General features: G+C 37.5%; 1 protein-coding gene and 1 long non-coding RNA gene across 4 annotated transcripts in view; one reads left to right on the top strand and one right to left on the bottom strand.

Annotated features, from left to right (window-relative positions):
* Positions 1 to 12,238, top strand: part of NCOA7 (nuclear receptor coactivator 7) — an 83,509-nt gene that overhangs the window by 49,036 nt on the left and 22,235 nt on the right. For all 3 annotated transcript variants that reach the window (XM_025169481.2, XM_088140406.1, XM_007432728.3), the window contains 3 exons: positions 1,684 to 2,708; positions 5,721 to 5,889; positions 11,332 to 11,479. In XM_025169481.2, the coding sequence (XP_025025249.1) occupies positions 1,684 to 2,708; positions 5,721 to 5,889; positions 11,332 to 11,479 (1,342 nt within the window). The remainder of the gene's footprint in view (positions 1 to 1,683; positions 2,709 to 5,720; positions 5,890 to 11,331; positions 11,480 to 12,238) is intronic.
* The window catches only part of LOC148217079 (uncharacterized), a 73,703-nt gene that overhangs the window by 37,946 nt on the left and 23,519 nt on the right, over positions 1 to 12,238 (bottom strand). The gene's annotated exons all lie outside the window — the stretch shown is intronic.

Genomic DNA, 12,238 nt, shown 5'->3' on the forward strand with positions numbered 1-12,238 from the left:
ATAAAACAAGTTTTTATGCTTTGTGAATGACATAATTGTTTCCTAATAAGTTACTTATGTTTTGCTAATGGTGTAACTGTTAACATGAAAACTTGTTTTACAAGGTGCTTTACCTGTGTAAAAAAGGAGGTAAAATAACAGGAGGTGTCAGAACTTTATTACTTCCCAAAAAGGGCATGAAAACTGGGCAGTTAAGAGTTCTAAAGAGAACTAAAACTGCAAAATAGCAGGAAACGAAGAAATGACAAAGACATTCCAGACATAGCAAACTGATAGTACAGAATACAGATTTAGTGGTCTAATTTCTGCATGACATTGTGTCTTGAGTAATCCATACTGTAGTATTAATTAAACTGCAAGTTCTTTGTTGAGGGCTCTAAGGAGGAAATGTATGATGGATCCTCCTGTCAGAAAGCAGATCTTGAAATCACTTCCTATGAATGGGAGTAGCTTCCTGCAATTACTTCATTCAATACACGGATAAGCAGAAACAAGGAATCCAGGATAACTTTATGACCTGCAGTGCTAGGAAGATATTGTTTTGTAATTCTGGGGGGGGAAAAAAACCCACACCAAAACCCCCCATGCTCTTTGAATGGGTCTTCCTATCTGTACTCTTTAGGCTAGTTAGTTCTAGCATGTGAAAATTATATAAAAAGATGATTTTAGTTATTCCCTTACCTTTCCCCTTAATGATTCTTTTAATTATCTTTTTTGGTGTCAGATTTTTTAAACAGAAGCACCAACGTTTCTTCATTAATTGCTTCATCCACTAAATTTTTAGCATAAGACAACGGGAAACAAGCAGACATATCAGCCGTCTTAAATTTTGTGCTTTACTATTGCAGAGGCTAACTTCTAGCATTGGAGGTAGAGAAGGGACATCAAGGAAGAGCTGTAATCAAATAATTATTTCCACTTAGAGAAAAATGCTCACACTTTTTAGAACATTTACCAAGAAGCATGGGTGTTGGGGAAGCAGATGGGTTTTCCCTCTGGCTCGAAGCTTTTTTCATTATTACTTTTTAGGTGGCTTTGATTATTTGATTCTAGTAAAATTGGGCAGTTAACCTGATGTAAAATTCCAGATTTTTAATAAAAGCATATTTATATATGCTTGCTGTAGTGGTTGCTACAGTTCAGATTTCATGATTGGGTCATATGTCAGTTGGGCTGCAATATAAATCTATAATTACACTTTAGTTTTATTTATTTTATTATAATCTTAAAACTTTGGCTCTTTTACGCCTGCTGCTGATTTTTTTCCAGTGTTGTAAACTAAGTGAAAGATTCAGCTGATGAGATGAAGTTTGTTTGCTTCCCTTCCTCCTCAAGATTCTTGTCTTTTGTCCCTTCTTCTTTTGAAGTATCTATAAGCTACCTCAGGATGAATTGATTTCCCCACTTCCACAACATACCCTTCTCCAAAGTTATTCCAACTTTATAATTACTTTATTTCAGTTGGCTTGCATTTTGTTTTGAAGGAAGTCATTGGCTTAATTCATGTTATTTCCAAGTTGTTTTGGTGCATTTCAGTTGACGTCTCCTTAGTTGTCATATTTGAATTTTATTTAATTATTTTAAATATTTAAGTTTATTTAAGTGTTTTTTGCATTCTCATTTGTTTTTATTTTGTTCCCCATTTTTAATACTCCATATACATCCCACCATCTGTCCTGGCAGCGACATTCCAAAGGATCTTTGTCCTCTGTACAGGCCTGGTGAATGGGAAGATCTTGCTTCTGAGAAGGACATCAATCCTTTCAGTAAATTTAAATCCATGAACAAAGAAAAGAAGCAACAGAAAATAGACAGCTTTGTTTCTCTGAATTCCAGACCAATAAAATACTCAGACAAAGAGAACTCTTCAAATTTTGAAGTCCTGAAGTCTTCTGCAAGTCCTTCCCTAGTGGCATCCAGATCAGTAGAAACACCAAAGGACTCTGTTACTCCTGAGTCTTTAGAACAGATGACTTTGAAAACGTATACTGCAGAATGTTCTGTAGCAAATGTAACTTTGGACTTAACCAAAGACAGTTCCCTTCTAGAGGAAGATGGCTTTATTGAGCTAGACAAGACTTCATTGCAGACTGATAGTATAATAGGTTGTAGAGATGCTGGATCGGTTGATCTTCACAGGGATCATTGTAAAATAAAAAAGGAGATTCAGTTGCAAGCAAGTAACAAAGACAATTATAAGCAACCAGTGTTAGATTCATCTGGGGCAAAGCATAAAGTCTCTAAGGATGATCTTGATCTAGAGTCCTGTGAGAAGCTAGATGTGATGCCTGAAATGAACAAGGGTGGAAGTTCACCAACCAATAAGATAAAGATGACCTTGGATGCAAACAAAGAGTTGAATAAAGACAAGCTTATTGAATTTTATCTTGGTAATGATAAAGATGAACCACAGTCTATTGATTACTTGCCTAAGGATGAAATCAAGGAAGAAAAGAACAATATGCCTGTGGGCATAGACCTCACACTGAGCTCTTCAAAATCCCAACCCACTGAAGTTCTTGCTGTCAAAAAGGCAGGACTTGAATCCTCCTCTGTTGTAAGAAATGAGTCTTTGCTGGAAGCTGGCTCAGTAGCAGCAGAAAAAAAAACATGTGAAGGATCAGATACTTCTTTTTTGACATCTCATCTAGATAAGAACTCTGAAATCAGACTCTGGCTATTGCAGAGAATCCAAGTGCCCATCGAAGGTAAGCCTGTTTGCCGTACTTATTTTTTTTTTTAACCTAACTCCCTGTTTTAAACTTGTCCACCTTCTAAAGTGAATCATTTCTGATTCAGCCTAAGATCCACCCTGTACATATAAATCTTGTGCTACATTACTAATTGATTATAATTGGGCCTGGGAAATACAGAATACAGAACTTGCTTAGCATCTGAACAATGTGGAGGAATATGTCTTCCATTATACTGCACAATCTTGTTTTTCCTATATTAAACTCCAGTCCTCTCTGTTGCTAAGGTCTTATCAGACACCCAAAAGTAAAGATAACCTTTCAGTCACTTAGGCTTTTAAATGTTTCTTCAGATACTGATTCTACTGTTCCACATTGTTGATATCATACCTTTCCTGTTAGATTGATAATGATCAAGATAGTTGCTGAATGTGTTAAGTCTGTGTGTGTAGTACTGTATTTCTTGCTGACTTCTCTGTCTCTGGGAGTTATATACATACTGTATATTAGCAAATTTCTAGTCATAACAATAGTTTTTTCTAAGGTCTTGCTGGGAACCCATATATATTATTATAGGCTAATAATAATAAATCTTGCTGGAAATATATGTAGGATAAACATTTAATAATAAAAATTGTACATATAGAATTATTGAAGAAAGAACACCAACCTTTGATATGTATCAAGATGCAGACATAACTTTTGCAACAGATGTAATGTTTGTGAGCTATTTGTAAAGCTTGGGTTTCAAGAAAGATTTCTAATTAAATTCTGCAGCTGTCTGGAAACCTATGGGGATGAGTGCTTCAGCACTTGCTCATTAGTTTCTCTCTCAGAAAACTCAGTTTTCCTGGCTGAACAACCACTATGTACTTAGAATATTTTCCATTATTTTGTTTTTGCTACTTAAATGAATTGATATGCTAAATTTGTGTTTGTGTTATAAAGTAATTAATTTCATTGATTTTGCAAGGCCAGTGACAGAGAAAAGCAGTAGCATATTGTTTTAGGGCACTGCTTTGTTTTTTAACTTATTTAATTGTTGAAATAATGGAATTATTTAATTGTTGAAATAATAGAATCACAGGCTGACCAAGCAATGTTGTCAAAGTCCTGAAACAGTGCCTGGAGGCTATGTGGGCCTGGATGGGGAGGAATGCTTAATCCTGATAAGACCAGGTGGCTTCTTGTGACTCCTCTGGTTCCAGGGGTGCTCCATTGTTAGTCTTTAACAAGGTTGCACTTCCCCATGCAAGACTGGTGCACAATCTGGGGATCCTCTTGGACTCACAGCTCCTGCTTGAAGAGAAGGTAGCAGCTGTGGCCAAGAGGGCCTTTGCGCAAGTTCACTTTATGCATCTATTGCGCCCATTCCTGGACCAGGAAAGTCTTCAAACACTCAGTCACACCTTGATCATGTCTCAACTGGATTACTGTAATGTGCTGTACACGGGGCTGCCCTTGAAGACCACTCAGAAACTACAGCTGGTCCAGAATGCAGCAGTGCAGGCAGTGATGGGTGTGTTACGATATGTGCATGTGTCCCCGCTGCTTTGTGAGCTGCATTGATTGCCAGTTGGCTTCTGGCAATTTAGGGTGGAAATTCAAGGTGCTGGTTATCACCTATAAAGCCTTACATGGCATAGGGTGTGGTTACTTGAGGGACTGCCTGTCTCCATGTTTCTTCCCATCTGGTCAGCTAGAGTGTGCATGCTCCAGGTCCCGTCAATTAAGCAGTGCCATCTAGTGGCCCCTAGGAAGCGTACCTTCTTGGTGATGGCTCCTGCCCTAGGGAATAGTATCCTCCCGAAGAATCAGACTGCTCCCACCGTTCTGTCTGTAAATTATTCCCAGGCCCTGGGCTAGAATGGGGGTTGAGCTCCTTTGGTTGCTTTTTTGCTGCTTAGCATTTTGGGTTTTAGTCCTTAGTTAGCCATCTTCTTCTTCTAACTTTTTAAACAATAGAATGACAACCACATTAAAACTTGTAAAATAAAACATGACCAATAAAACATGTAAGAAATAAAGAATAGCATATGGCAGATTAAAACTTAACAAATCCATCTAATTGGCAAAAGGTTTGTTTAAGTATAAGAAGCTTTGATAAGCTATGTGATCAGGCCTGGGGTTCCCAGGGGACCAGGGGGATTTTACGATGGCTCCCTTATTAATTTTATCCCCTCCTGTTTTGTGTGTTTTTATATGTAGTTTTTATGTATTTATTTTTTTAATTGTTGTACGCCGCCCAGAGTCACCTTGTGTGAGATGGGTAGCTATATAAATATGATAGATGATGATGATGATGATGAAGAGGAGGAGGAGGAGGAGGAGGAGAGATGGAGCTCAACAGATTTCTCTTAAAAGGGGTCTAAGACTTAAGAAGTAGCCACTAAGATAGGCTTCTCACATATTCTTTCCAATATTCCTCCAATAACTGTGGAGCAGAGAAAATAATCCATTTATATTTTCTATGATTTTTTTTTAATTTTAAAAGTTCTGCAATTTTTATTGATTAGCAACATAATAATTACAATAAATGAACTAGGTGAGATGAATTATTATCAAATTTATTGGTACGTCTGTATAAGTTCTCGCTTAACGATCACAATAGGGGCCATAAAATTGGCCGTTAAGCGGGGCAGTCGTTAACTGAGCCACCATGTTACTGGATCTGGTTTTATGCCCATTTTATGATGGTCATTAAGTGAATCATGTGGTCGTTAAGTGAATCCAGCTTCCCCGATGGACATTTTTTGCTGTAATTCGCTTAATGACCACGTGATTCACTTAACGACCATAGTGATTTGCTTAATAACTGTCATAAAATAGATTGCAAATTGCGATCATGTGACTGCAGGGGGTGGTGCAGCAGTTTGTGACAGTCATAAGTGTGAGTACAGGTCATAAAGCACTTTTTCCAAGGCTGTTGTAATTTTGAACTGTTGTTAAATGAGTGGTTGCTAAGCGAGGACTACCTATAATCTGTTAGGTTGGTTGTTTTGTGACTGAATGATCTCTTGAATTCAGATATGCTTCCTTCAAAAGAGGAAAAAAGCAAGACCCCACCGATGTTTCTGTGTGTTAAAGTGGGCACACCTATGAGGAAGTCTTTCATTTCCCAGCCAACTGTGATGTATCAACAATATCATAAAAGACGAAAGCAACCAGAGTACTGGTTTGCTGTCCCTCGAGAAAGGTAAGTTCCAGGTCTTCATGAAATGGTTCTTGGGTCCTTTCCAAAGTGTGTGTGTGTGTGTGTTTTCAAAATCTCAGTGGCTATCTATCAAAATGTATGCTTCTGCTGAAGGGGTATTTATTGTCAGCTAAAATGAACTTGAACAATAGACATTTGTTGCTGAAAAAAGTACAATAATTTTCCCCTTCTTGAGAGCACTCAGTTTATTACAATTTTCTGTATGGATTGTACAAATATTGCTTGATGATTTCACAAGTATCGTGAAGTCATGTTGACTGTTGCCTATTTCTTATTGATGTCTCACTGCTTTTCTCCTTTTTTCCTTTCTTGTAATCCTTCTTAATACATTTTCCTTTTTTATATCTTGTTAATAATAATATTAATATGCTGCCCGACTCCCACTGATACCGGGTGGGTATATTGCAAAATGAGTTACTAAACTAAAAATGAAATCCATAATACAAATTCTTTAAACAATTTTTGTTTTGCCTTAGGGTAGCAATATGCTTATTTTATTTTCAATTTAATTTTTAAAAATTGTATTTATATTCAGTGAAATAGCTCAAGGCCAAGTATATGAGTTATTTCTTCTCCCATCTCAATCTTGCAGTTCTGTAAGGTAGGTTAGGCTGACAGCAGCAACTGACCGAAAGCCACTAATGTGCTTCATGGTTATATCAGGATCTGAAACTTAATATTTACCGCCAAGTAGATACTAATGAATTCTGGGGAAGGTTCTGGATATTTCACAGTCATTTGCTACTCTGACTGCAGTGATATGTTTAGTCTTGTGACTAATTTGGACTTAAAACAGGTTGACGGCGCTGTTATGAGTAAACAGGCGTCGGTCAACAAATGATGATGCCAGAGTTAAATTAGAAAAGGTGAGAGTTGCTTGCCAATCAACTCAATCAATTTGGGTATAATAGTTGAAGCCTTTTCTGTAGTAGCTCCATAAATATTTTAGAATACTGTTTCCAATTGGTTTCTTTCTTGTAATGAGCATTAAGACTGAAGATGCTAATGCTTATTATACTTTGTACTCCAAATTCTATATTTAACACTTTATATTCATTATGGATATTTTTATTTTAATGCTGCTGGTATTTTAGATTTGTGTGTGTATGTTTGTATATATGTGTGTGTATGAATATATATATATTACTAATACCATACACACACACACTAATACATTACTATGGTATTAGTAATATTATGTGTATGAATATATAAAGGTATTGTAATACATGTCGAAAAGGTGTTCTTTTCCTTTAAAGGCAGTATAAAAATATTTCAAAGAAAATAAATACATCCAGGAAAACCTTTGCAGAAAAAAGGACAGCATTTAAGAAGTAACTGACTGAGAGGGCGGCAAAGTATTTATAAAGAGCCCCAGTTGTAGCTGTCCCAGCATGTCCATTGATGTGTGTGTGTTTCATATTTCATTTGTCATCTTAGAATTGTTCAAAAGTGTTCTTTTTTATTATATGTCATCTCTCTTAATGTGTTATATTTTACATTTCTTGTGTTACATGTCAGATCTCTCATCGTTACAGTGTAATGTTAAGAGATTTTAAGAACCCTTACAACAGAATAATGCCACTTGATGAAATCTTGCAAATGTACTCTGCTCAGTGAAAGTTCGGCTAAAGTTTGTTAGTCTTTAAGAGGTTTCCTGAGTGTTGTTATTTTTTTCTTCAATATAGCATGCACTCTGGAAATGACATCAGGTAGCTGACAGGTTTGCTGACTAATCACATAGCTGTTTATATGACTTACTTTGCAATAACGTGTAATATGTCCCAACTGCGATTGTTGACTTCTGCTGGATCTTTTTGCCCTATCTGTGACTTTAGACATGTAGCAGAAAGCTCCCAAATAGTACTACATCAGCTCAGACAATGAAACTGGATTAATCAGTGGCTTGACCACTCTTGCATTGTGATTGTGAAATAGGTATCCTTCTTACGGAATGCTCCTTATCTTTTGCACGTACCTTAAGGAGCAATAATCATTAAAGCTTTATAAGGGCTTCTGTTCAAATGTTCCTATTGACCCAGTTATACACTTGCTTCTGACCTAGCTGACTGAAGATCCTTCATTGTGTTTCTTGCAATGGGGAATGTTAACAATATTTCAGAGTGAGTATAAATATATTTATGTTACATTTGTATGTGCTTGCTGTAAAAGAAGGTTGGTGGTTTATAGCTCTGTTTGGTTATCACTCCTTGTGAGGCTTTAAGAATATTGAAACATAGGTCCTGCTACAAAGGAATTTAAGGCTGAAGTAATACTTATTTTTGTGCCTTCAAGTTAGTCTTGACTCCTGGCAAGTGCCTGGACAAGTCCATGCAGTTTTCTTGGCAAGATTTTGCAGAAGTGGTTTGCCATTGCCTTCTTCTTCCTAGGGCTGAGAGAGAGTGACTGGCCCAAGGTCACCCAGCTGGCTTGGTGCCTAAGGTGGAACTAGAACTCACCATCTGCCAGTTTCTAGTCTGGTGCCTTAACCACCACACCAAACTGGCTCCTGAAGTAATATTAGGGAGCCTGGAAAAAAGAACTGGACATGGATTAATGGCATAAATTTTATTTCAGAGAGGAACTGAAGTAATGCAATTGATTTAAAGTTGCAGTTTTCATCCTTTGCCAATTTGCTGTCCATCCGTGCAGTTCATATATCTGCCAGGATACTCTGCAAGAAAAACAAGCTTTCCTTCCTTTTATGCTTCTGGTTGAACATTAGGACATTCAGTCAAAGTGTGCATAGCTGTAGCCCTTAGTAAGAATAGTTCAGAGCAGTGCAGACTAAAGTGTACAGTTCCTTTAATGAGGACCTGATATGGTTTAACGTGCAGGTTCTTTAAAGTCACTGATAATATCAGGGCATTTTTAAGGTATGCATGAATGGACAGTTGTGCATTAAACATGAGCCTAGGAGAAAAGATTTATCAGAACGCCCTTAGTCTGATCAATTTTTATTATTTTCTTTATAGCCTCTCAACAGCTACAGCTAATGGGAATTAAAACAACTATAAAATACAATAAAACTCTGATAGCTAGTTATAGAAACAGTACAACAAAAACAGAAGCATCTGCCAAAATAAAAAGCTGCCAGTTCAGCAAACACCATAATAGAAAAGAGCAGTAGTTAATAATATAATATTGAGGAATGGCTTAGTAGCAGTACTATTAGCTCTATTCTTATCCTCCTCATCCTTCTGGGCTAGTAACTGCAGAAGCCAGACTAACTGCTCTTAAACATTGAAACTCAATCCATATTTTGGGGAGATGCCTCCTTGCTGACAGTTTCATGCAAGGGTGATACCCTGCTGTCCTTGCATTGGCTACATGGTGTTGCTGGACAAAACAAAGATTTGTGTTTTGGGGCCCTGTGCTTTCTCATGGCCCAGGATAAGCCTTGGTGAAGCTTATTTGTGTATAAATATTAGTGTTAGGAGAGGGACTGTGTAAAGGTTGGCAATCCAGGTCATTTGGTTGTTTTGATTGGTGTTGCCTCTATGTGCTTAGCATTTCAAACCTGAAAGCCTTTGATCATGGTAAGAATGTTAAGTTAAGCTTTGGAAATAGAGAATGAGAGATAAGGCTTCGTAATGGGCCAATATAAACCGCTGGGTCATTCCATTATAATGCTTTAATATGATGAGAAACTGGCATTTGTATTTCTATTTGCCCATATATAGAATTTCAGCTCTTCCGGTTCACTGCTATCAAATGTAGTCAAAAGTGCAGGTAGGGCTGCAAAGAATTACAATATTTGTACTTCGTCAACTTTTGTGGGTTCTTGTTCTCTTTCCCACAATCTCTCTAGGCCAGTAGCCTTCTTTTTCTGAGAATCTGTCCTTCAACAGGCTGACTACTGTCTGCCCAACTTAACAAGTTATTTGTTCTTTATAACATGGTAGTCTTTCTGCAGAGTTTGCTCAGCAGAATGGCTTTAGCTGGTAGATACAGTCGTGTGAAAAAGAAAGTACACCCTCTTTGAGTTCTATGGTTTTACGTATCAGGACATAATAAAAATCATCTGGTCCTTAGTAGTTCTCAAAAGTAGGTAAATACAACCTCAGATGAACAATGACACATGACATATTATACCATGTTGTCATTTATTTTACAAAGAAAGCCAAAATGGAGAAGCCATGTGTGAAAAACTAAGTACACCCTTACTGCTTCCATAGGTGTGAAGAGGCTAAGTAGCAGCCAGCTGCTGCTAATCAAATGCCTTTGATCAATTGATCATCAACAAGTGTGACTACCTCTATAAAAGCCGAAGTTTTGGAGTTTGCTGGTCTTGAGCATTGAGGTGTGTGTTAACACAATGCAAAAAAGTAAAGACATCAGCAATGATCTTAGAGAAACAATTGTTGCTGACCAATCTGGGAAGGGTTATAAGGCCATTTCCAAACAATTTAAAGTCCATCATTCTACAGTGAGGAAGATTATTCAAGTGGAAAGCATTCAAGATAGTTGCCAATCTTCCCAGGAGTGGACGTCCCACCAAATTCATCCCAAGGCCAGACTCTGCAATGCTCAGAGAAATTGCAAAAAATCCAAGAGTTGCATCTCAGGCTCTACAGGCCTCAGTTAGCATGTGAAATGCTAAAGTTCATGACTACAATTAGAAAAAGACTGAACAAGTATGGTTTGTTTGGAAGGGTTTACAGGAGAAAGCCTCTTCTCTCTAAAAAGAACATGGCAGCATGGCTTAGATTTGCAAAGTTGCATCTGAAAAAGTTACAAGACTTCTGGAACACTCTCCTTTGGACAGACGAGACCCAAGTGGAGATGTTTGGCCATAATGCACAGCGCCACGTTTGGTGAAAACCAAACACAGCATATCAGCACAAACCTCTCATACCAACTGTCAAGCATGGTGGTGGAGGGGTGATGATTCACATTGCTAGATTCACATTGTCAGAATACATTGGTATACTTGTGGTATGCTAATATGACACTCTATTACTGTATTTGTTTCTGTAGAAGATATATTCTGCTCTTTATGACAGTTCATAAGTGGTTGTTTTAATTCACACTGACACACATGTACAACTCCCAGCCTTGAGTATCCACTAGTTACTGTTGATAGTAGAGACCAAAGTACATTTGGAGGAGGGAAGAGAAAGGCGTTTGCTTGTTGGCTGATGGCTGTGTCTAGGAAGATCTTTCCCTGGCATGATCTCATTCTGTGTTGCAAGAAAGCAGGGGCTGCCATTTCCCAGCAGCTGTTGGTCCCCAGCCAATGGCAAAGGCCAGCTCTAAAGATCCTGCATAAAATGCCACAATGATGGCTCTGTGGGAACGATACACTTGAGCAAAGCCGTCTCTAGACAGATGCTAAACTTTATTAGCAATTGAGTGAATTTGCATCCTCCAATGTATTGTTTTTAGAGCTTTTAACATTTGTTTTGTTTGTTTGTTTGACAGGGTCGATCATCTGTACACCTTTTTTGTACAGTGGTCACCAGATGTATATGGCAAAGATGCCAAGGAACAAGGTTTTGTGGTGGTGGAAAAGGAAGAACTTGACATGATAGACAATTTCTTCAGTGAACCATCAACAAAAAGCTGGGAGGTGAGTGTTTTGTGCTTTGAAATTGTAATTATCTGAGGCTTACAACAGACTGTAATGAACAGATTCTGCTTCATGTAATCCCCTCTTAGTCTCTGGATCACTGTTTCTCAACCTCAGCAACTTTAAGATGAATGGACTTTAACTCCCAGAATTCCCCCAGCCAGGGGGGGAGTTGAAGTCCACTCATCTTAAAGTTGCTAAGGTTGAGAAACACTGCTCAGGATTGTTTCTATTCTGTCCAGTTTATAGTTCTTGTATTTGCCAACTGGCAACTTAACAAACAACATCAAGCATAGGTAGAGACAATACCAAAGGATTTGACTCTCAACTTCTCTATGCTGCTTGAATATTGGCTCTCAAACTACTTTCTTACAATTGTGCATCTCAGAGATGATGTTTAAATAAAACTAATAAGTATCTTCTTAACATAGTTTTATACCAAATACCTTCCAATTAGCCATAGGTCAAATAAAGCCACTTCTCTGTTGCAACAATCAAAATGTTAATTAATATTCATCTTACAAGATTCAGGATCACTGAAACATGTTTTTGCTTAGTGAATGAACACTCCCAGAGCCAAAAGTAAAGTTCTGTATCAAATATTGTTCAATTTCAAGATAGGAGTTTAATCAAATAAATTTAAGTCAAATGAGTGTTGACTTTCAGTTGGGAAAATGCCCTCCCCCCAAAAAAATTCTGATCAGTTTCCTTTTAATCTTATTCTTCTACCTTTTTGATCAGTTACATTTCAGTCTCATT

This window comes from Python bivittatus, unplaced genomic scaffold, assembly GCF_059951505.1.
Source record: "Python bivittatus isolate LINGU-HERP-01145 unplaced genomic scaffold, Pbiv_v1 ctg000020_np1212, whole genome shotgun sequence".
Lineage (NCBI taxonomy): Eukaryota > Metazoa > Chordata > Lepidosauria > Squamata > Pythonidae > Python > Python bivittatus.